The sequence below is a fragment of the Cajanus cajan genome, chromosome 4 (genome assembly GCF_000230855.2).
Source record: "Cajanus cajan strain Asha chromosome 4, NIPB_CcT2T_4, whole genome shotgun sequence".
NCBI classification, from domain to species: domain Eukaryota; kingdom Viridiplantae; phylum Streptophyta; class Magnoliopsida; order Fabales; family Fabaceae; genus Cajanus; species Cajanus cajan.
This window is the reverse complement of record NC_138520.1, coordinates 3,535,411-3,560,716: the sequence shown is the minus strand read 5'-3', so window position 1 is coordinate 3,560,716 and position 25,306 is coordinate 3,535,411. Positions and strand designations below refer to the sequence as shown.

Below are 25,306 nucleotides of genomic sequence, written 5' to 3'. Positions count from 1 at the left end.
CCGCTTTTCATTAATTGCTTGCTTTTACTATTTTATTCGTTCAAAAATTTCAACCATATGAATACGAATGAATGAATGCATGTCATGTCTATGTCTATCATTCAAGGTTTTAGTCAAACCCCAGAGTCGTAAATTCTCAGCGACTTTTCCTCTTTATACCTCCCTATTCCCTACTCCCTACCATTTCTAATCTCCGTTTCTGTAAATAGCTACGCATCCATTTTCAAATTCTCTTATTATTTATTCAATCCAACCACCGTGCTCGTTTCTGGAAATTCAAACTTGTTTATCTTTTGCGCAGGGGTTGCCTTTTCATTTGCTGTATTCTGTTGCGTTGCATTTTTTTATTTTTTTTTATTTTTTTATTTTTCTGGTCCTTGCTAACCTTTTGAGCAAGATAATGGGAGCGGTTTGTTCGGCTGGTATGGTGGAGAAAAATGCTGAACTCGGAGGGAAGAGTTCGGGCTTTTCTGGGAAGCTTAAGAAGGAAAATAACTATGTGAATCGGGGAGAAATTTTTTCAGATTCACGGTCTAATACTGGTGCTCAAGGTAAAAAGCAAAAGAAGCGCGACACTGAATTTTCGCATGAACTGGGTTTATCGACTCCTACTTCAACTGGGGGAAAACAGGTGTGTTTTTATTTGGAATGTTGACAATATGCACATATCATTAGGGAAATTTAGGATCGTTTCTTTGGAAATTCGTAGGTTGGAATCAGGGCTTTCGTATTATACCAGAATTAGATGTTGAGCGAAATTACATTGATGAAATGTCGGTTATGAATTAATTAATGACGTGTTTCTGAGTAAATTAGAGTTTCTGGGCTGGCATTTCATAGTATGTTAGGGAACTTCTGAATTGGAAGTTTAATGTTTCACGATTGATGTCTATTTTTTTTTTTCATAGGTGAACCATAGGGGTTCTTTTCTGGGAAAAGCTAGCGAGAGGGCAGTGGAAGTTCTGGACACACTTGGGAGTGGCATGCCAAAGTTAAACACTAGTAGTGGGTTTGTCTCTGGCACGACTTCTAGAGGGAAGAAAATATCAGTATTGGCATTTGAAGTTGCTAATACAATAACCAAAGGAACAATTTTGCTTCAATCACTTTCTGAGGAGAACATTCAGTTCCTTAAAATGGAGGTTTTACAATCTGAAGGGGTTCAGCTACTAGTTTCCACTGATATGAAGGAGCTAATTAGCCTGGCTGAGGCTGACAAAAGGTTCTAGCTTGTTTGAAGAATAGTATGCTTGTTTCTCATTGCTGTGCGTTTTCTTTATGTTCTTATCATTGGTTATTTTGGGGAAATTTGTAGGGAAGAGTTCAATGTCTTCTCACGGGAAGTGGCTAGATTTGGAAATATGTGTAAAGATCCACAGTGGCACAACCTAGATCGATATTTCTCAAGGTGAGTTTCCTTGTACATTGCTTATGACAAGATTATGCCAACTTACCATGTTTGAATATTTAGCTGATTGCAATCACAAACATATCTTATTAAAGTCTTTGTGCAAAAATATATCAGATTACACTTGGATGCCCCGGGTGACAAACAATATAAGGTAGAGGCAGAAAAGACAATGCAGGAGTTTACCAGCCTAACTCGGCATACTGCTGTAAGCTCATTGTCATTTCAAATTAAGTTTTGGGTATTTCTTTTTAATCTCCTCAGTGAACTGAATAAACGGCCGAGCAAAATTGTTGTCATCATTTTAGCTTCTTCGATGTATGCTGCATGATTTTGATTATTAAATCTTTGGTATTATCTGTATGTAGTTCTTTAGGCATAATGCCAGGTTTATTTATATTTGTTCATGTTATTTATGTAATTGTGTTTCCTACTTCTGTTATGCTTTCTGAGTTCTTTATTGGTTAAAGTTAGGTCTTCCAAATGAATGTTTCTTTAGCAGTTCCGTCTTTATTAACTGATTTTCTCCCTTTGTATAGGAACTGTACCATGAATTAAATGCTTATGAACGTTTTGAACAAGATTATTTGCAAAAGATTAAGGAGATGGAGTCCTTAAATCTTCCTCTAAAAGGTTAGAAACATTAAATAGTTTTCCCTAATTCTCTTCCAAATAATACTTGGTATTTTAATATTACAATTTTAGTTTTATTTTTATTATTATTATTATTATTATTATTTTTTATTTGCTCAGTTTGGTATCGTATTTTAATATTTGAGATGGAGTGTATAATAATCTCACACACACAAAAAATTATTGGTTTATACTTCATAAATCATAATATTTGTTACCCAATGTTATGAGCAATAAAACCCTTTTTTCTAATAAAAAAAACCTTTTTTCTGCTGAAATTTATTCTCAGCCATAGAAGTAGTTTCCATGACGCGTTTGGATTATCAGTATGGCGTACATACATACTATCAGCAGGACACATGCAAATTTAAATCTGGAGAAATTAACTAATGATTGACAGCTACATTCTCTCTAAAATTGTAGGGGAGAGTATTACAATGTTTCAAAGCGAGCTAAAACACCAAAGAAAGTTTGTTAGGAGCTTGAAAAAGAAGTCTCTTTGGACAAGAAATTTGGAGGAGGTATATTATTATCAACGAATAATTCCTAATTTGCATCTACTATTGTTGAATTCAGTCTTTCCCCACGTTTCCTTCTTTGAAGTGTAGAAGTGAATACTTTATACACGCAATTTACAACAATGGACTTATTGTGTTGGAATTGAATTTGCTTATTGCAGATAGTTGAAAAGCTCGTTGATATTGTTATCTATATACATCAAGCAATTTATGAGTTCCTTGGAAACCATGGTACGAAATTGTATCTCTTATGAATAAAAAACCAATGTTGTACCTAATACATCTTATAGCATATGCATCTCTTTATGCACTAGGAGTCTAGGAATTAACTTGGGGTTTGAAGTCTGAACTTGTCCTTTTAATCCTGCACCTACACTTTTTGTCGAAGAAAATAAATAAATCAAGCATGCCTTCTAACTGTATGACATAATTCTGTGTAAAGCAAACGGACTGTGGATTATTTTTCCAATTTTTTCTATGCTCTTGTTTTTGGTTCAAATGTAACTTGAAATAACCAGCTGCCTTTCTCTTTGGGTTGAACTACGTAAAATTAATGACATCAGATGCATATTTACAAAGAAAATAAACCCTTGAAATTAACACTCTATATGTCTCTATTGTACAATTTATCACTGAAGCTCAATTTGGAATCATGGTAAGTTATGTGACTGTAATCAGCTGAATGAGATTACAACTGTTCTTCAGCTAAACGATCTTTTCTGCTCGGACCGATTTACTCTGAGTAAAAACATTTGGAAAACTACATTCATGTATTGACTTGCATGACTTGCTTTTTGTGTGTGCTATCTATCATGTAGATCTCGTTGGCTGGTCATAAGAACTTGTGAAATTTTGGATTTCATGGCAGGTACATCTGCAACCAAGTTCAGTGAGGGTCCTGAAAGACTAGGAGAAGCCGGTCTTGCGCTGCACTATGCTAACATCATCAATCAGATAAATATGATTGTATGTATCATGCTGATAAAATTTGTAATAACCTTATCAAATAGATGTTTTTGCTAAAATAACGTTTGTTTACATCAGGCATCTCGCCCAACTGCTCTTCCTCCAAACACAAGAGACACATTGTATCATGGTTTGCCCAATAATATCAAGACTGCTCTTCCATCCCAGTTACAAACCATTGCTGATATGAAAGAGGTATACCCTCTCTCTACTGGATATTCACTGCCTTCCATTTTCTAATTCTATTTATGTCAGTTTTTGGGGGTTAGTCACACTCACGCCTACATCACGAGGATATGGTTTTATTTCATTTTGGATTATGCTAAATGACAGCAATTTTATGTGTAGCTCTCCATCACTCAGATCAAAGCTGAAATCGATAAGATTCTCCAGTGGCTTGTACCATTTGCGACAAATACAGTCAAGTATGATACGCAATACATTGTTTGCATTTTGTATATACTTGTCTTTTGTCTCCCCTTGTTGGTCTTATTTTCTTATATTAAAATGGGCTAAAGCTCCCTTTAATTGCTTATTTATCTATTGATATTCATGACAGAGCACATCAAGGTTTTGGATGGGTTGGCGAATGGGCAAACACAAGGTTAGTCGTAAACTTGGATACTCTTATGGATATAATTGTGTTTACATGTGTAATATGAACAAATAACACCTCCAAAGAAGGAAAACTCATGATAACTCTGTTCTGATATTGTAGTAATGACTTTGGCGATGACACCTCCACAGAAAGTAATCTGATTCGCCTGCAGACACTTTATTATGCAGATAAGAGAAAGATAGATATTTACATCATTGAGTTGTTAGCATGGCTTCACCATTTGATTAGCTTTGTAAAATCTAGACAAAATACATTGAGACCAATGCCTATAAGGTCTCCTCCTAAGGGACTAGAACTTCAGTCTAAGATGCGACAGTTTTTAATTCTGTCTGTGGATAGTAGCAACAAGCCGTTGGGATCTCAAATTTCCCAGGAGGATAGGAAATTATTGGAGGAGGTAATTGCAAGGAGAAAGAACCCAGGACTTAGCAAAAGCGAGGATCTTGGTTTGGCCAAGAAAAGACAAATCAAGGACTCTCATGTGGCCAAAAGTGCTGGGAGTTCGCCTGCTGGGGAATTCTTTGGTGCAAGACTCGTCTTTAAACCCCAAAACCATAACGTTTTGGATATTATGGATGGGTTGGGTTACTGAAATCTTCATCTACACTCTCAGGGGTTCTCGCCTCTTGCTCTGTTTTTTCTGTTAGAATTCTTCCTAGTCCATTTTCTTGCTTGGATAATAGTCATCATTCATTTCTATACAATTATAGTTATGTATATATCTATATAAACAACTAACACCTGATTTTTTTAACTTACAATTTATTTTTTGTACAGAGAATGAGGGAAATAGTTGAATTCCTGTTGTTCAATTTATTATTATTTTTTGGTGAATACATTGTTCTCCAGTCTCCAATTTTGTTGTTACCAGATGCAGTTTACCTGTTGATTTGGGAATCATATCTCTTGCTTTAGGAATCTTCCCAGTTCCCATTATTTTCATATCTATGGACTTCTTTTTAAGTATTTTCTTGATATGGGTTCTAAACATATTTATTGAGGAACATTTACACTCTGTTGAGATGAGGAGTAAGGAAGAAGTAAAAAAAAAAGAAGATAAAATGAGTTGAAAATTGATACTTCATATAGTAAGTTAGAGTCAATATATATGAAGCACAAGCTTTGACACACGCATACACCTAACGAAGCACAAACTTTAAAATATAGGACACTGGAGTATTGCACATATATACAAATATATATATATTTTAAAATTGTTATAAATTTTTTTATATAATTCATTTATTTTTTTCCTACTTCCTTTTTCATTCATTTCAAAGTTTGATAGCAACCCATTTCATGACATAATGGACCTACTTTTATAGGTTTTAGTAGTTGTTGTATTTCTGTGTGTTTTCTTAAGCACCAAAGCAAAGCTAAAGAAGGGGTTGGATTGCTATATATCCTTTCTTTCATTCTTTCTTTTTAAATGGATTCTCTGCAGAAAGTTTTCTTGGTAACCCAAGCAGCGGAACTGTATATATACGAATCAAATAGGAAATATCTCCGCATGAAAATTAAATTTCAACCAGCTGTGTCGTCCACATATATAAGTTACCAGTTGGATAAACTATCTACAATATTTTATTGTATCGTATGTCATATTGACGGCATTTTTCATACCGTATAGCCATCCTTAAATTAAGAAAACCCTTACTAATGATCATGCAAATTGTTTTGTCTAGCCAATCAACCATATTTGTACCCTAGCATGAGCCATGCTAGTAGGGCTGGTAGATAACGTTTATACAAGATATACACCGGTAAAGAATTTGTCACGATTGCACACTACAAAAGCTTGCTGTTAGGAAATAGCAATCTTAATACCAATTAATTAATATTAGCATAGATACCAACTTCAAATTGGCTGGGCTTCTTTTTTCATCATCTTGATGTCATATACAGCAGTGTTGGAAGCATGCGGAACATTGGGTGGTGGATTGCTTAAACATTGTTATCACTTCAATTCCTCTTAGATCAATTCAGAGTGATTAGAAATCAAATGTGGCCATTTTATTTGGATTTTCTGAAAGACGTACAAAAATAATATGTTATATGAGAATCTATGACGAAAGCTTGTTGTGCATTATTCGATTATTTGCACACTCACTCTCAACTTTGGTTTCCAGCTCATTCTAATATTTCACTTAATTTGGAGCCCTTCGAAGTCTTTTTCTCACTGACCGCATCAATAGTTTCCGAGAATCTAAACCTGAAACGCAGTGTCGGATTTCTTCTTTGAAGTCTGAAACCAGTTCTTGAAAACTTTGAACTTCATTAGCTTCATTTGAAAAATGTTGGAAGGGGTAAAAAGAAAGATAATTATTTATTAAGAGTGTGTTTGTACTGAGATTTTGATAGAGTATTTTAATTTTTTGAAAAATTTTAAATGCTCCGATGTAAAATGTTTTATTTGAATGAAAAATATATAAAAAATTTGAAATTCAATAATTATAAAATTCTTTAAAATTATAGAATTTTAAATTCTTTTAAAAAAATAATAAGAATTTAAAATTATTTTTTTTTCTCTTACCTCGCTCTTCTCTCTTTAAAAGTTGACATAAAACATATCAATAGTTTATTTTAAAAAAAAATTATTGAATATTTAAAATCATTTTCTAAATTAATAAATATTATCTAATATTATTTTTAAAAATTATTAAATATTTAAAATTGGCTAATACTTAATTTTATAAAATTAAATCTTCAAATTTTAATATATATATATATTTGTTTAAAATCAATTTTATCTATGATGAAAATTAAATATATATATATATATATATATATATATATATATATATATATATTTGTCTAAAAATTTTAATTTTCTTAAATTTCTAAAATTTAACGTTCAAACACACAGGAAGGATTTTCTGTTTCATTTCATTTCAAATTTTATTTTTCTTAAGGGGTAGTATTTTTTAGGAGACCTGAAGTTTTGTTCCAACACCCATTACTCATTTTATTTATTTATTTATATAAAACTATCAAATAAGAGAAAATTTTATTTGATTTTTTTTAATTTCTCTCTTTAATTAAAAAAATCTCTTGGTATTATTATTCGTTGAGATAAGACTATCATTATAATAGTTGTATTCTTTATGTTAAAAACAAGTATGACAAAGAATAGCAGAAATTTGAGAAAAAAATCAAATGAAAGAAACTTCTATAAAAATTAAAATGCCTAAATTAATTTTAATTTATGAAAGAGATTTATTTTATCTTTTTATTTTCTTGCCATGTTAAATGTTTACAAATAAGTTTTATCTAAACAAAACTTTGGTGAGAAAATATGGATTGCTGCGCGCGCGCTAAGCTCTTTTAGATCAACTTCTTTTGAACATAAAACAAATCGAATCGCATGCAGAATTGTAACACATGCAGAATTGTAGGACAAGGTTAGTGTGTTGAGACTGTAATAGAAGATAAAAAACTAAACATGATTACTTTCTACAAAATGCCATTCAACACTAACAAAAGTGAGTTTGGGGAGTATAAAATGACCTCCCCCCCAAAGACTTCAGTTTGGTAGTCTAGGTAGCATACCAAAATGCAACACCTACAATTGAATTGATAGATAAGATTGTGGATCAACCTTGAGGTAAACTTGGCCAGCGTTTGGACAACTTCAAATTGTTTGGTATATAGACTTTAGGTATCTTTCACGGAAAATAATCTTCTTTGAATTGTATAAGATCACTGTGAGCAACAAATTTTTTTTACCGAGTATTTAACATAGTTAAATATCCCAGAACTTCTTGACACCTAAACTCAACGGGAAAAGTTAGTAGTCCTTGCAGCGGTGCTTTTATACTTTAAGTTCCGTTTTGAATAAAGAAAAATCAATCAGATCTTGAATGCACTGAGAACTCTGTCACCAATTTGTAATCTACATACTGGCTATAATGAACAATGACGGGGTTACATTATTGGTGTAAGACAAAGCCAAATCAGTGTCTTGGCTAGTTTCTCAAACATGAAACACATGACCTTACTTTGACATAATATTTATAACATCGAAATGTTCTTGCAGATATGACAATGTTAGAAGTATCCAAATGGAGCTAGGTAAAGCATAGATTGGCTAAGGGACCGATGAAAAAATTTATTTATTAGGAGGGGAAAATTAAAAATAATTTATGTTTTGGGAAGGAGAATAAGCTTGAAACATATATAAGACGCCTTCCTTCACTTCAATATACGAAACATTTTGCTGAATAGGCAATTTTATACTAGAAGGTGGAGTGCACCTATATTCGTGCTACTAATCATTAAAATTAAAATAAGAGTATACATGGGATATATGCAAGCATGTAAAACATCAATTGAGCTTTTAAAATTATGAAGATCACATCGACTTGGTCATTATCCTTCTGAAAACAATAGTCATTAAAAACATACAGAAATTTGTGGAGCTAATTGGATGCTGAATATGATAAGATGAGGTCATTTTTTGTCTTACAGTTGTTTAATATACTTTATTTAATCTTTCTTTATGGTGATGATGTGATTTTATTAAAAAGGTAGATTACTTTCTGTAACTCCGAAAAAATAAAGAGTGGGCAGGGGAGATAAAGTGCTTTGTGATGAAATTTATTTTGTCCATAGATTTTGTGTCGCCGTGGGACCTCTTTTTGTTCATCTTGTGTGTTGTTTCCTTATACAATCGATCCATTGATACCAATTTCTAACGAATGAAGTTGAAGTTTATTAATATCCCGATCCCCGTATTCACTGGTAATTTTGGTATTCAAGTTCAAGGTGGTGGCTTCGGTTGATGTTTCAGACTTTTTTCCACCCAACTTTCAAGTCTTGATAACCATTCTGTGTGTGTGTGATGATCATTGGTTGTGAGTCTTGTAAGTTGTGCCTCTGTGGGTAACTGTGTACGCATTTATGGCTTTCCTTGTTCTTCAAGGTTGTGTCTTCGGTGGATTTTTCAACCTTTCTTCCTCCCAACTACGGTGATTTGCTTGAATTGGAAACCAAATTGATAGGAGATAAAACAGAATGAATAGAAATGGAAAATAAATAAAATGAAAATGCCGCATTATTTAGATTAACAGAAACAAAAGAAAGTAAAAAAATTCTTATACTTAGATTTTTTTTCCCCATTCAATATAGCATTCAATACTTTTTTAAAAGTGTGAATAAGTAATAAATGAAATAAAATGAAGCCGAACGTTACAAAATTGATACTGGATTACCACGTGAGTGCTCCCCGGAACCAGATGGGTCCCCCAGTAAAATCCGGGGAAAATCATTAGTATTTTTTACGGAATCATACCACATTTTCGTAGATTTTTCTCTTGTAAAAATAATTTTTTTTTTCCTTTTGATAAACATTTTGCAAAAAGAATTATATTCACTTCACAATATTCCTTTATAAATAGCCATCGTTCCCAGCTCCGTTCCTTTATATTTTCAGACTATCTAGCTATCTCACCGTTGATTCTAGTCGATTCGATTCTCATAACATGGATCAGTTGACACTACCATTTCCATTCTCACTAACACTGCATCTATTACTATTAGCATCAGGTAAATAGCAAAGTGACAAGTAACAAAAACGCTAAAACCAAACTTTGGCTGATAGATACTTAAACAGTTAACTAATTTGGGTGCAGGTGTAGCATCAACAACAACGTTCACCGTCATTAACAAATGCGACTACACGGTGTGGCCAGGCATTCTCTCAAACGCCGGAGTTCCGCCGCTTCCGGTCACCGGTTTCGCTCTCCAAACCGGCGAGTCCAAAACCATAACCGCTCCCACCTCTTGGGGCGGCCGCTTCTGGGGCCGCACTCTCTGCAGCCAAGACTCGGCCGGAAAATTCTCCTGCCTGACGGGCGACTGCGGCTCGGGGAAGATGGAATGCGCGGGCAATGGCGCGGCGCCGCCGGCAACGCTGGGCGAGTTCAGCCTGGACGGCGAGGGAGGCCTGGATTTCTTCGACGTGAGCCTGGTGGACGGGTACAACGTGGCGATGTTGGTGGCGCCTGAGGGGGGCTCCGGCGAGAGGTGCACGAGCACGGGGTGCGTGGGGGACTTGAACAGCGCGTGTCCTTCGGAGCTTAGGGTTGAGAGCGTGGAGGGGAAAGGGAGCGTGGCGTGTAAGAGCGCGTGCGAGGCGTTCGGGACAGCGCAGTATTGCTGCAGAGGCGCGTATGCGTCGCCCAACACTTGCAAGCCTTCGGCGTACTCGCAGATTTTCAAGAGCGCTTGCCCACGCGCCTACAGCTACGCGTACGATGACAGGACCAGCACGTTCACGTGCGCTTCCTCTGCGGATTACACCATCACTTTTTGTCCTTCCGCTAACGCTAACCCCAGGTAATTTTCCTTCCTTCCTCTTTAACGCTTTTAAATATCAACGTTGCGTTGCGTTGCTTCCTTCATCCTTGTGCTGGGATTCACGATTCACCACTCACGCATTTTTTCCTCTCTTTTTCTTTCCTTTTTTACTTCACACGTTACTATATAATTTATTTATTATTAAAAATGATAGGAGGTAATATTATATTTTCACTATTTGTATATAATTATACTAAATTAGATATATATGCACATAAAAATTATATAACTGATATTAAATTCCAAGTGTGTGGTTTAATGGTAGGGATTGATTTACGTTTAAGTAAGGTCAGAGGTTCGAATCCTGCCTTGTGTATGCAACCACGTTAAATCTTGGGGCCAATTATCTAACTCTTTAGAATGTCTGCTGTTTATAAAGCTAATCTTTCAAAGACTAAAATTATATAGAAAAAAACTCAAATTTATAAATTCATAAATCAATTCTTGCTCAAAAATGAATTTAAAAGCTAAGTTGCAACTTGCAAGTAAAATAGAATTCCAAAAAACTAAAACGTAAATTTATTTTAGTTTTAATAGTTATTTCATTATATATGTACTTTATTTTTGTTTTAAAACATGTTCGTTCGGGCCGTAGATGCTACTTATATTCTTTTTTAATGCGAGAGTAAAACCAACGTGTAGCCAATTAATTCTAACTCAAATAATTGAAAGTGAATAGTACATTTGAGTACATCTTCTTCATTTAACTCAGGAGCTTCTAAATTGAAAGAAAATGAAATTTTACTCTAAAAGAATCGTGGTCCAATATTATTGTCCATCCGAAATTAACATTTTGTTGAAATTACAGGTCATATGTCGAAAGTTAAAGTTGTGCTTAATATTTCAGAAGAAAGTGATTGTCAAACTATAAGCCATATTTCAATCTACTAAGAACTCGCCACTATCCAAGCAGGATAAATATGTTAGAAATATTTTTTTTGTATCAAATATAACTAATTAGCTGCATACATCATCATATAATTGTTTTGAAAATAATGGACGACAATGCGGTACTGCTCATAATTCCACATGAGGCAGGGGAGCAAGTTTTGACGAAAGACGAAGGAAAGTGGGTAATTCAATTATTATAGTAATAGTATTTTCAGGTATCTAATCTGAATAAGTTGCGTTTAGCATGATATGGTATTATTTATTTACTGCACATGAGGTTCACTGATCTAGTCAATAATGTTAGAATCACATGTTGTGCTATTGTCTTCTTGATAGTATTATTGTTATTGTGGATTTGCAGTCAGAAATCATGGCAGGGGCAAAACCCGAAATCAGATAGCAGTGGTTCTGCGTCGCCAGAGCTTAACAACAGCACAATGGTATATGTAGGTGCCATGGATCAAAGTGAAATATCCTGGTCGGCAGGTACACATGTATGGGAATCTCAAGCCATTGCTGCCTTTGTCAGTATCACCATGGCTTTTTGGCTCTTGTGCCACCTCTACTAATTAACTTCACCAGTTTTCTCCAAACTAGGCCCATGTCACTATGCTGGGCCTCGTGAGTTGAGAAGGGCCCACAAGTTTCAACCACAACCATATGCGTGTCACTTTACAAGTGTTTAGTTTTTGTCCTGGACCCCTAGCTCAAAAAGCAGAATCCGATGTTGCAATTAGCAATGGTTAAGAGTGAAGAACCCCCCAAAATTAAACTACATACTATATGGAGGAAAGGTAGTGGGGCAATTGATAGGTTTCTTGTAGCTTTCTTTTTGGATGAATAGGTAGACTGTAGAATTCTTTGTGTTATGGGTGATGAGATTCGTTTATTGGTTCGGAAGACTTGGACTACATGATCACAAAAGCAAATGGATTCGTAGTAGAGTACTCCTGTTATTTATGCATATTAGGAAAACTAATTTTATTTATGTATATTAAAAAAAAATAGTTATTCTTATTAAATTTAACTACTCTCATAATATATTCTTATTATAAATATCAAAAGAAATAATGTAATTATAATATTATGTATTAAAGAATAAATATTTTACAAAGAATATGGAGAAAAAGTAGTTAAAATTCACTTAAAATTTAAAAATTATATATATGTTTTTTATTTATAATAGAGAAAAGAGTAGAATTTTACTGCCTTCTATTTCAACGTGCTGCTAGCTAGCATGACAGTATTGTTGATATTTTTGTTGGCACATACCTCGGGATAATAATTAATGCATGCATATGGCCTAAGTGCGTATTTGGATTTGCGTTTGTAAAATTGATTTGAGATTAACGTGATTTTGTATAATTGATTTTAAGTAAACGTGATTTTAAAGTAACGTGATTTTTGTTTGAGTACATTTATTAGAAAATTGATTTTCATATTAAATGATGTTTGAAAAATAGTTATCAAAATTGATTTTAAGTGTATAATTATCAAAATAGACCTTACAACTGCATTGACAAAACGTGAATGATGCAGTATCCTCTGTTGTCCATTTAAATTGAAGATTTCCAATACTTTCATGAGGACAAATGAGGAAAATCAAATATTTACTTACTAGAATCAATTTCTTGAAAACGTAGAAGCAAATCTTCATCTGCTTAAGCCAAAATTGATTTTCGTTCACAGAATCGTGTGAAGAAAAATGATCCAAACATGTTTCAGAGAGACAAATTGCGTTTTCAGAAAGAAATACGCGCGTTTCATCAGGGGCAACGCGCATCCAAACACGGGCTAAGACCCCAAACTCAACATATACTATACAAAATTCTGTTGATCACTTTTCAATACATTTTTCTTACACTCATTACATCTCACTTTTCCTCTCTCTTTCTCTATCTCTATCAAATAATTTGACACTTTATATAATTAAGTTGCAAAGGGGTATAAGACAAAAAATAATATGAATGATAACATAACCTAAGCTCCTGTCTAAAATGCTTTAGGGTGAATGCTCTCGATGAGCAATTATAATTTTTTTTAATAATAAATTTAGAAGAATTTTTGGGTCACACTGTTTAGGGTTTAATTTGACTAAAAGTTTTATTATTAAATAAGATAAAATTACCTAAAGTGTCAGACTTGAAATTATTAAAAAAAATTAAGAGAAAAAATATACTTAATCAAATAGTATATCATAAATATAATGAAATTATATACTTATTGTTTTATTATATAGCATGCTTTTGAAACCATTTTCAAGCTGAAATACTTTTTTATTTAAAAAAAATCAATACTATATGAATAGGCATGATTTGTTTGAGATAAAGTATGATCTATTATATTCATGGGGGACCGCTTTGATTGCAAATGCGATACCTTAAGTTAAATCCATTAGAAAAGAAAAGTGGCGTGCTCATGGCCACAGTTTGGTTTGGCATTAAGTGCTGTAATCTAGCAATCCTGTAGCAACCAAGCGTTTATTAATCTGAAATCTGAAAGACAAATTATTTCTACAATCCGATTTTTTGGATCACCCAATTTAATGCCTTGTGGTTGGTGATTCTCTATACATACACCTTATCCTCGGTCCCATATTTCAACTATATATGTAGGGACTATCAAATATTTTATTTATTGCTGTTAATTTATCCATACTACCATCCAACGCTAATAAAGAAACCCTTGGATTGGGTGCACAACAAGAACATATATATAGTATATAGTAAGCGTTGTATGATTAATATATACTACTATTTGTAGCAAGAGTACAGCATCTTTATTCATATTGTTTCAGCCGCCTACGAAATATACAAAAAGAAAGTATACATATTTTTTATAAATAATAAGCAGTGAATGTAAGATATTTTTTGTAATATATTTATGATAATAAAAAAAAGGACATAAAACATTTTCTCAAATCAAAGCCTTAAACCCATCATAAAATTAAAGTCTTGACTTTTGGCATGCTCAATTGATTCATGAGTAGTTGAAGTTCACATATCATGTACCCGCCGGGAAGAATATATAAATGGCCATTATGAGTTTTCTTGCTAAAATGGTGCATCCTAATATCCTATTGTTGGGGGGCACTTCTCAAACCACTCCTGCAGTATAGGTCAAATTTTAAAGTCAAATATGATGCTGAAATTGTTACATTTGCTTTTGGATTATATGATTATTTTTTGGTGCATAAAGGGGTCAATGCTCAACTGAAATTGCCTGTGAGACAAAAACTTAGGTAATGGACATACGTAACTCCCTTTATTATTTATCAGATCAGATAGTGTTTGTTTAGTGTACACCATTCGCTTCGTAGCTTTCGTCATCGGCGTGGTCGCGTAGTAATTCGTGCCACTTCTTATCTCAACATTATTATATTATGCATTCACAGACAAAACCTATTGAATCGGTGGGCCCCATAGTAATACCCTTTTTTAGTTTATTGGGCCAGGCCCATATGTTTCTTTCGATTTAGTTTCAACACGGGCCGGCCTGAAAAATTGGTGGGGAATCAAGGTAGAATGTTACCGTACCAAATCGTTCAACTATAAAGTCTCACATAACAAATAAAGATATATAATTTTTGGTTACCCAAGGTATATTTGGCCGATAATATTTAAGAAATTCATCTCTCAATAATTATATATATATAGAAATCCAACTCTTGATCACATATATAAGAAATATAATTATTTGACAAATTATACAGCATCATATTAATAAATAAAGATTTATTTATAAGCACATACTCAACCTCTTGATATTTATATACACTTTTGCTTGATTAATTTGTCCAATATTAAACTCATAGTTCTCCGACACTTCTAACCTGCAATCCTTGTCTTGCTTTCCTTCTATGCAATTGATCCCCAGGGAATCCTAATTTATGCATATTTATCCACATATTTTGCAATTAAATAATCGGAGTAAACAAAATGAAAAAAATTAGGCTGAAGAGCTTAAGAACATTTTGGCTGGACCCATGAGCATGTTTTTTCTCTCTCTTCAGAGGCACAGCAATTTGACATAAAAGAAAAAAAAGAAAAAAAAAACATCCCAACAAAATGTCAACATTGTATCACAATCACAATAGTCAATAATGTGAATATTAGAGGAGGAAGAGCCGGCTCGTGAATGAGTTTCACGTTATTTGTTGAGAAAGAAGAGTTTAAGTTCAAAATAAAGGGAAAAATATCTTATGTTGTTGCAGCAAATGTTGAATAAATTAAAGAACATTGGCACTAAATTAAAGTAGACAAAGATAGAAGAGAATTGCGTCTAACCTTTTAATAAATCCTTGTGGCAGCAAAAATGACTAGTTTTTGTATTCTAATAAGAACCTGTCTGGATCAGGATGCTATGTTTCTTCACGAAATCCCACTAATTTAGATGCAAAACAAATGAAACAAAGTCGTGAGTGACATTCCCACTCCCAAATCACAAAAGTTCTCCTCACGTTCATAATAGTTGTTCTTTTTGGCACGTTCACAATAGTTATCAATCGGCGGAAAAACTAACTCTTTATAATTTACTACATTTTAGATCCATCAATTATTTTGATAATTTATGTAATATAATATATAAATTTTTTTTCACGATAGTTATCATATATACGTTGAAATATTTATATTGTATATAAAAAATTATAGTTAAAGTAATATTACAATTTTTTATCTTAAAAATAATATTATAAAATTAATTTTATTTCATCAACACAAATTAATCTTATTATTTTTAATTAAATAATACAACTAAGTATTTTTTTAAAATAAAATCAATGCAATTAATTCAATATCTATTTTATTTTATTATAACTTTTCGTATACTTTGCACATTCTATTTGTTTGTTAAACTTTTTAGAATTTTTCTCTTAAAATGATTATAACAATTGCTAGTGTATTTACTAAAAAAAAATACTTGATAGGTCGCATCAACACATTACTTTCTTCTTTTATATTATTATTCACACTTCTTTTCTTGGCACAAAAAATTTATTAGAAAATTTCTTATAAAATAATCACATGAAATAAATAATATAAATATTATAACATTCACAATCACTATTATTAATAATAATGATAAAAAAAATTATCACAATTATCATAATTTTTGTGAAAATATCAAAGATCACAATAAAATATCATGAATTAAAACTTCAAAATTTTGTTAATAACTAATTTCATTGGTAATCATTAAAAAAAGAATATTTGATAAATCAAATATTTTTAATAATTAAAATATCTGAATTTTTAATTTAATAATTCATACTCTTCTAACGACATGAAAACTCATTAGAAAAAAAAAATTCATAAAATTAATGTCATATATTCACAAAACATAAAAGAATTAGAGTATGAAGAAGAAAAATAAAACATTGACATGTGCCCTCACCCACCTTATAAATAAGTCAAAAAAGATTAAAAAAAATATCAAAGAAAATTCAATCAATTTTTTATTTCAAATAGAAAATCGTTTGGAGCTATTAACACAATCAATATTAGCATAATGAGCAATAAAACCTTAATTTATGGGAGATGAAAAAAGTAATAAAAATGGACAATAAAATCTCATTAAAACGTGCTTTGAGTGCATATTTTTAATATTAGAACAATATTTATATTCAATATTATTATTATTATTATTATTTTTAATACTTAATATAAATATTTATTTATTATTTTTTTAATAATAAGTCATAACTTTTAATGGAGAATTTTTTATCAACATTTATACGTTTTGAATTTTTTTTAATGACTTTAATTTTATATAAATATTTGTTAATATTACCTTAGAAAACTTTATGGATATATATATATATATATATATATATTCAAATTTTTATGTCCGTTTTGCAGAAAATAATTTTCACATTGATATTGTTATTTTTTATTTGAAATATTAGGAATTAATATAAATATTATACATGAGTTTTTAATATATTAATATTAAATTTTAATATAATAATTACTTTTTTATGTAGCAATTAATATACTTTTATGTGATTTTTTTCACATTTAATTTAAATATGCAATAATTAGTAGTTTTATGATATTGTTACGGTTTCTATTTTAAAGTTTTATATAAATATTAATTAATATTATTATGTAGAAAAGATAAATATTAGAAGGGAGTTTGAATAGTGTGTATAAAAATTTGCATATTTTTCATAGTGGAGTAATAACGTTAATTAGATGGAGCGCAAAGAGCAATCAAATGTAATATCGAGTATTTTTATACTGGTTCATCTTAATTATCGAGACTATATTCAATTTTCAATTCAACCAGATTGAGTTTCACAATTGTTAAACAAAGATATAAATATTTTTTTTTTCAACAAGTCACTTCTGCCTCAACCCTAAATATTCTTTGACTTGTCCTTTTAAGCAATTATTCAAGTATTCTTTTCAACAACAAGTCTCTTCAAACTTAACAACTAAGTATTCTTTTTACACTCAAGTCTCTCCAAACTCAAAACAAGTGTTCTTTTTCAAACAAGTCTCTCTATCTCAAAACAAAAAGTTTCTGTACAAATGCATATATCGCGTCTCTTGTATAAATTCTATATGTGTGTTCTCTTCTTTCATGAATTTTGAATCTTCTTATATAGTAGCTTGGAGAAAATGATGATTGCAACACTTTGAGTCTAACTCACAGATTTGTTTTGTTTATCTTCATCATTTTTCCTTATGGTGGCAATTGACCGTTCGATTTATTTAATGCGAGCATTAAATGTATTTCATCAAATGATATTTCTTATTTGATCAAGAAAACTAATTATCATCTTTCCATTCCTAACAAAGTTTGTAGAAACAATGTCAATGCAGAGTAGATGTAACAATGACTTTATCTACTTTTTTTTCTTCATGATTTCAGAGATTTTGGTTTTGATATGATTTTTCTCTTTAACAGATTTGTGAGTTTTAATATAACTTTTTGGTTCGATCAGTTAAAAAATGAAACATTTAAAACAAACTTTATCATTATTCTTAATAAATGATAAATATTTAATGTATATAGACAACAATTGTCTGATTTGCGTCTTATAGACTATAAGTGTCTTACACTTCATCTTTATCTAAACTTTTCAAAGACATTTTTGTAGACTTTTTTTTTATATAAAAATATATTTTTTTTGTTAACATTAAAATTCTGTGTTCAAGGGATTGTCTTTTGATTTAACAGTTACATTATAATTTTTTATGTATTTTTTTTATACATTTTCTTTAAACATTAACAATTAACAGTTTTATGTTACACATTTTTTATATTCATCTATTATTATATAACTTTAATTTTTATTTTATAGATTATATATAATTTTATTATGAAAAGTGTTAATTTTTGTATGGCTTTTTAAATAATTTTTATAATCTTTTTATTTGAATTTGGTTAAAGTAGTATCATTAATTAGTAAATCAATATTATTAATAATAATAAATTAATTTTACATGTTTTTATCATTATTTTGTAGAATTTTTTGTTGTTGTGGTTCAGCGGTAGGGGTTGATCCACGCTTAAGCAAGGTCAGGAGTTCGAATCTTGCCTTGTGTATGCAGCCGCGTTAAATCTTGGGGCCAGCTATCCCACCCTTTGAGGTGCCTCCAACGTAGCGAGGAGATTAGTCACTGCTGTCGGCGGTGGATACTCTAGGGACGAACCAAAAAAAAATAAAAATTTAATGTTACAGAAATTATTTTTTGAAATAGTAAAATTAGTATTCTCCAAAGTATTTTCTATAATTGTGTTTTTAACATGCTTTCGAAAAGTACTTTCTAAAATACTAAATTTATAGTTATGAAAAGAAATTTTCATAATTATGTAAAAGTAAAACAACACACATCTGATAAGTATTTTTTAAAACATTAATTTTACTATTCTAGAAAATACTATTCGAAAGTGTATTATTTTACAAATTTTTGAAAAGTATTTTTCAGAACACAAAATTTATTAGTTATGTAGAAAAGTATATACAAAATACTATTTTGTAAAATATTTGTTTGGAATATTAATTTCACTATTCCATAAAGTACTAAAGAATAGTGAAATTAGTGTTCCAAAATATATTTTTTTGTAACATTAAATTTAATGTTAATGTTTTTAAAGGTGTGAAAGGAGGAAAAGTGTCGAAAGAAAAAATGCACGTTTAACTCGACAAAAATCATTGAGGAAGTAACACTAGCCTACAACGTTATTGCACACAAGTTCTACGGTTTAAATGCATGTGAAAAGTAAAAGAAGCAGTCCAAGTGCATGTGAAAGTGAAAGATGTGAAGGAGAAAGAGAGTAATGTAAAAATTGATAAAATTAAATTTAACTACTGAAATAAGTGAGAAATGAGATAAAGATAAAAATATGCATGTAAAAACCTAAAAAGAAAAGGAAAAAAGTGTGTGAAAAAGATGAAAAAATAATAAATTAAAAGTTGAAGGTGTAAAACTAAAACATTAAAGAATAAAAAAAGATTAAAAATATTTATTATTTAAAAAAATAAAAAAGAAAGTATACTTATATATATATATAGAAAAAAGATTTATATAGCCTTAATACCTTTATCATAATTCAAATTAATAGTTTTAAAAGGCCCAGAAGATTTGGGCCTAACGAGATTTTTAGCCCATACAAGTTTGAAAATTGAAAATAAAAGTTGCAAAGCGCTTTGTCAGAAGTGGGATTTGAACCCACGCCCTCTCACGAGGACCAGAACTTGAGTCTGGCGCCTTAGACCACTCGGCCATCCTGACCTATTATGTACTGATTTCTTTTAATATTTAATAGCTATTTATGAAACTACTCACTTATTTTGTCTACCAATTACATTTTAGCAATTACAATGATTAGTGTACAAGATAGTACCAGCTTAATCTGTAGTCCGATCTTTGATCCAAAGGTTATTTCTTATTACTAAAACAAAAATAAACTTATACTTTTATTTTAAAATTTGGTTTTCCAGATGGCAGTCTGAAAAATATTATACAATGACCTTTTTTTTATATAAAAAAAATTAACTTATGAAAAGAGCTAAAATGTAATTGTGAATATATTTAAGTAAGTATTTAGTGAAATACAATAACTGACGGCATTATTGAAAAATATTATTTTCTTGATTTTTAAAATAATTATTTTTTGGAGACAAATTTAAAATGCCCAACGTAACATATAAGAAGAAAGGAGAATTATTTATATTATTTGTTTCAGAATAATTTTTTACTCAACTTTTGTTTTTGAACATAAGAAAATTCTAAAATAAAATTGGTTAATTTATTAAGCGAAGAAAAAATTCGATTAGATAGAAAGAAAGAAAAAAATCCGCAAACCCTTCCTCCATAGGCACATAGAATACTCGTCTATGTGAAGGATTTTGGCTTTGGTTAATTTACTTAGCAAGTGAGGTAGGAGTCCAATGTAGTTTCACGAATAAAAAATTGGGAAAGGCAATGATTAGTTTGGACCACTAGTTGTAATATGTTTCAATGTCATCGGTACTTTTTTTTTTCCCTTTAGTTATTAGTCATTGTTCATATTCACGGATAGATGCAAGTGCGTGCACTTGATTCTCGATAAAAAGAAAAAGCCTTTAACATCGGAAGAAATGCCCTGAATTATGAACTCCCCATATTAAAAAATGTCTCCAAAAATTGTTAAAAATAAAAAGAAAGTGTCCAAAACTTGTTTGTGGTTTTTTCAAGACGATATAGATGCACGCCCCAAAAGTGGGAAGTAGGAAACCTGATCCAGATGCAATGGCAACCCTCCAATTCCTCCCCGTTTTATGCATCAATTAGTTCCATCAACCCAAAAAAAGTTAGAGCACCCTAATCTAAAGCTCCCAACACAAATTATGCAATACTTATTTAATGGTCCCGAACCACCCACATAACATAAATCGAACTTATCATGATTAGCAGAGGAATTTTTTTAAATAAATTAAGATTAAAAAAGAAAAGAAAAAGAGAGATAGTGGAATAGATAATTGTGAGTGATCATTTACATAAAATATGCTAATGTTTTTTTTAACATTTGAAGAATATAATAAGAGGATAAAAAATAATAACATATTGGTATTTTTTTTATATAATAAATATAAATTATAAAATAAGCACTGACTAATGATGACATAAATTTGTGTATAAGGAAAGATAGTTTATACAATGATTCATCATGGATCCACATTATACTTAAGCAAATTTTACGAATAAATATATGGACACGTTGTTCCCTTTCAATTTTAAAGAAAAGTATTTCCCACTTATAATAAAAAAGAAAAATAATTTAATTTACAATAAAAAATAAATGAGCGACTCAACATTCTATTTCTTGAAAACATAAAATCTTATTTATTATTCTAGTTGTGTAATAAAGATTTTGGATAATTCTATTTCATAATGAACCATCTAGTCAATTTTTTTATTTATTAAAACTAAAATGACGATAACAAATATTGAAATATAGGACTATATATTTACTATTTTAACTTTCTCAACTAAGTTTGCTATAGTAGTTCACCACTTAGTTATTTAACTCCTTATAACAATTATGTACTTAATTCACTTTTATGAACATTAATTCTAAAAAGAAAAGTCATTTGATAATAAATCTATGAAATTATATTGTTATTGTTGTTTAAAACATGTACATCACCCAAGTTTATATGGGAGAAATCTTGTTGCAATCAACACTAATTTCTTAGATAGACATAACAAGGTGATGCCAAAAGATTACCTTACATTATTTGATTCTATGTAAATATACTATGACAACCTTTGACAAGTACACATCGATATTAGTACCATTTTTTTTTTGCAAATATATCCCATGTTGATGCGTGTGAAAGAATCTCATAAATATATTAAGAAATTTTTTTTGAAAAGTTATTTTGAAATTTGTGCAATAATAAGTTGAAAACAATTACACTATTTGACTTTATACTATTATCATTATGCTAATTTAACTTTTTAATAATTATTTATTTATTCGTGTCTCAAACTCTATTTCCAAAGACACCTTCATAACAGGAAGAATTTGGGTATTATGAGTCTAACCTAACAAGACATTTCTTAAGGTTGAGCAGTGCTTTAATTGTCGAACATTTTTTTTAAGGTTAAGTGATGCTCTAATTGTTGAGCATTTCTTAAGGTCGAATACTGTTCTAACTGTAGAACATATTTCTTTATGATTAGACTTGACAATTTGTAATGTTTAATATAATAAAATATCTTGAATGCACTTAAATGTTTTGTCAATTAATGGTAATATTTTCTTTCCTCTATATACACATTTAGTTAACTTTCAGTAAACATTTATGTTCTAAATTATACCAGTACATTCTAAATATTTGCTTTCTTTAGCGTCATAGTCCTTTATGTAGATATAATCATTATTTTCAACTTCAAGAATGGAAGACTTTTAATTAAAAATTTTAAATGAGTACTCTTTTTTAACAATACACAATTTTAAATGTACTTAAACATCTTGTCAATTAAAGATAAATTTTTTTCCTATATATACATACACATTTAACCTTCAAAAGAGACGCTTATTTTTATATTACAGTCGTACATTTTGAATATTTATTTATTTTGTCATTGAAATTCTTTTTGTAAGGTAAACCACCATTTTCAACAAGCACACAATCCTCACGATTTTAATTGTATATCTATTAGCTTAATATCTAACGTTGAATAAATATGCTAATGTGAGAAGAGCTTATAATATTAGGTATGGATGTGTTGACATGATAATGCAATATAATGTTACGTCAACGTTTTTATTAAATGTGGAATAACAATAAGAAGATAATGCATAAAAAACAGGGAGCAGGAAATTGAATTAATGGAGAGAGTTAAAGCTAAAAAAGAAAAAGAAAAAGAAAAAGAAAAATACAAGTTAAGTTAATTGTTAGGAGAAAAACAAAAATAATTAAGTAATAAGTTGATAGGAAGGATATGGGGACGTAAAATAAAAGGAAAGGGGATGAATGGGCATTAAAGTGGCGATGGCCATATCTGATGTGGTGGCAACGAACCTCTCCACAATCTTGGTGGCTACCATCGTGGCTTTCCAGGGCTACGCTTTTCTCTGCGGCACCACCTTCAGCGGCGGCTACGTGGCGCTCCTATCCACCGCGGCGGTGCACGTGGGACATCTCGCGCAAGGCCACGTGTGCCTTTCACGCCCACCACGCTCACAGCCAGGGGGAGCCTTGCAAGGGAGGCATCTGTTGGCACGGCGTTGCGCCCCGTTCCCCTGCTTCTCTCCTCCGTTTCACTCTTCCTCGCCACCTTCCCTTAGCCCCTTTGTGAATTGTGAGAGATACCCACTTCTTTTTTTCTACCAAAATCCCCCTTTTCCTTCTCATTCCGACACCCTTTTGTACCTAATCTTATGCTTAATCTCTGGGAATAAATAATTACTCATATTTCTAAAATAATTATCATACACTTCATTTATTTATATGCTTGGCCATGGCAGAATCACTCACTCTTAGCTGCCCCATTACTTTCATACATCAACAATTTCATTTCAACCTCCATCAAATTAATTGTTACTACCCATTTCACACTGCTACATCTACATATCAGTCCTCATCAATGAAAATCAAATTCAGACCAAACATGTAAACATCCCATTGCATTACATTTTATCCACCCGTATATATTTGGATTCAACTTCAATCATTTACAATTACATTGAAATATCATTTTATATAAGTTTAAGTAAATATTTACATACTTAATCTCATTAAGAAATGAATTTTGAGTACAGACTTGTCTTTCAATTAAAATAGTTTTAAATAATTTGTGTTGGATAATAAGATTTGTGTTGAATTTTATGATTAAGTTGACTTTAAAATTCAAAAAAAAATCTAAACGTAATTCACTTTATTTTAAAATTGATTTTATAAGCATTAATTTTAATCAAAACAAATTTAATTCAAAATCAATTTTATAAACATTCATCCAACACACTCAATATATATATATATATATATAAAAATCCACTGAATCAATTTTAGTTGGTTCAATTCGGTTCATTAATTCTTTGAATTTTTTTTTTATAAAAAAACTATATTTCTCCATGGTGTGAATAAGAAGAATGACACCCCAACAAGAAAAGAAAAATCAATCCAACTATTGGCAAGCATCCCCATCAGGCAACAACAAAATTAGCAATGGATCAAAGAAGCAGCACTAACCCAAAGGAAATAGTACCATGACAACAAGGAGCAAAGATAAGAAAAGTTAGTGGAAATGGGACTAGACCATATTTGAGGAGTTGAAGCTCAAGGTTCAGTTTTTAAATCTAGAGAATTTCTAATCCCTAGCCTCTCTGAATACAACGTTTCACTAATGTTTGATTTGGGTTGGTTCTGGTTGCCACGAGTTTCAAAAAGAGGAACCTGAGAGCATCGGCTTTTGTACATTCATACTCCTTGTAACCAAATTTTACCTGAAATCATCTGGATTTTTTATTAGATCGAATTGAATTGCTTGGGTTCACAGACGGTAAATTCTGGGGATCGAACTTACAAATTATAAAATAAAATACATTTATAGTTAGAGATTAATAAAAAAAAATAGATATTGATATATAACAAATTTTAAAATTAATTATACTCTTAAATGTTAATTTTGTAACCAATGATCATTAGCATATTTTATGATCTAAACTATATTTTTTTCATTTTTGAAAAGATATATATGATTTATTTTCAGTTCTAGTGATTATATACATTATTAGTGTAAAAACTTCTATATTATCAACTAATAAAACATCACTATTTATATGACTTTTAATATAATTATCGTAAAAATTAATAAATTTATTGTACAAAATAATTTTTTATTAGATGACATTATATAACTGTTTTATGCTATTAATATATAACTTTTTTTTCTTTATTTATAATTTTTT

At 30.7% G+C, this 25,306-nt stretch overlaps 2 protein-coding genes, 1 non-coding gene and 1 pseudogene across 3 annotated transcripts; 3 read left to right on the top strand and 1 right to left on the bottom strand.

Moving 5' to 3' along the window:
• LOC145957569 (protein PSK SIMULATOR 2) lies at nucleotides 1–4,978 on the top strand. Its single transcript, XM_083073936.1, has 12 exons — nucleotides 1–631; nucleotides 909–1,222; nucleotides 1,316–1,408; nucleotides 1,526–1,616; nucleotides 1,948–2,041; nucleotides 2,465–2,562; nucleotides 2,721–2,790; nucleotides 3,428–3,525; nucleotides 3,604–3,720; nucleotides 3,874–3,950; nucleotides 4,085–4,129; nucleotides 4,244–4,978. Exons 1-12 carry the CDS (start codon nucleotides 401–403, stop codon nucleotides 4,734–4,736), a joined length of 1,821 nt encoding a protein of 606 aa, XP_082930062.1. The 5' UTR covers nucleotides 1–400; the 3' UTR covers nucleotides 4,737–4,978.
• A 4,551-nt stretch (nucleotides 4,979–9,529) lies between these two features.
• On the top strand, nucleotides 9,530–12,419 carry LOC145957568 (Pathogenesis-related thaumatin superfamily protein). Its single transcript, XM_083073935.1, has 3 exons — nucleotides 9,530–9,688; nucleotides 9,775–10,480; nucleotides 11,754–12,419. The coding sequence occupies exons 1-3, from the start codon at nucleotides 9,625–9,627 to the stop codon at nucleotides 11,959–11,961; spliced, it is 978 nt and encodes a 325-aa protein (XP_082930061.1). The 5' UTR covers nucleotides 9,530–9,624; the 3' UTR covers nucleotides 11,962–12,419.
• A 7,633-nt stretch (nucleotides 12,420–20,052) lies between these two features.
• On the bottom strand, nucleotides 20,053–20,136 carry TRNAL-CAA (transfer RNA leucine (anticodon CAA)). The gene has a single exon. It is a non-coding gene; the product is annotated as a tRNA-Leu (tRNA).
• A 3,128-nt stretch (nucleotides 20,137–23,264) lies between these two features.
• LOC109815686 (uncharacterized) lies at nucleotides 23,265–23,822 on the top strand (annotated as a pseudogene).
• The last annotated feature ends 1,484 nt before the right edge of the window (nucleotides 23,823–25,306 follow it).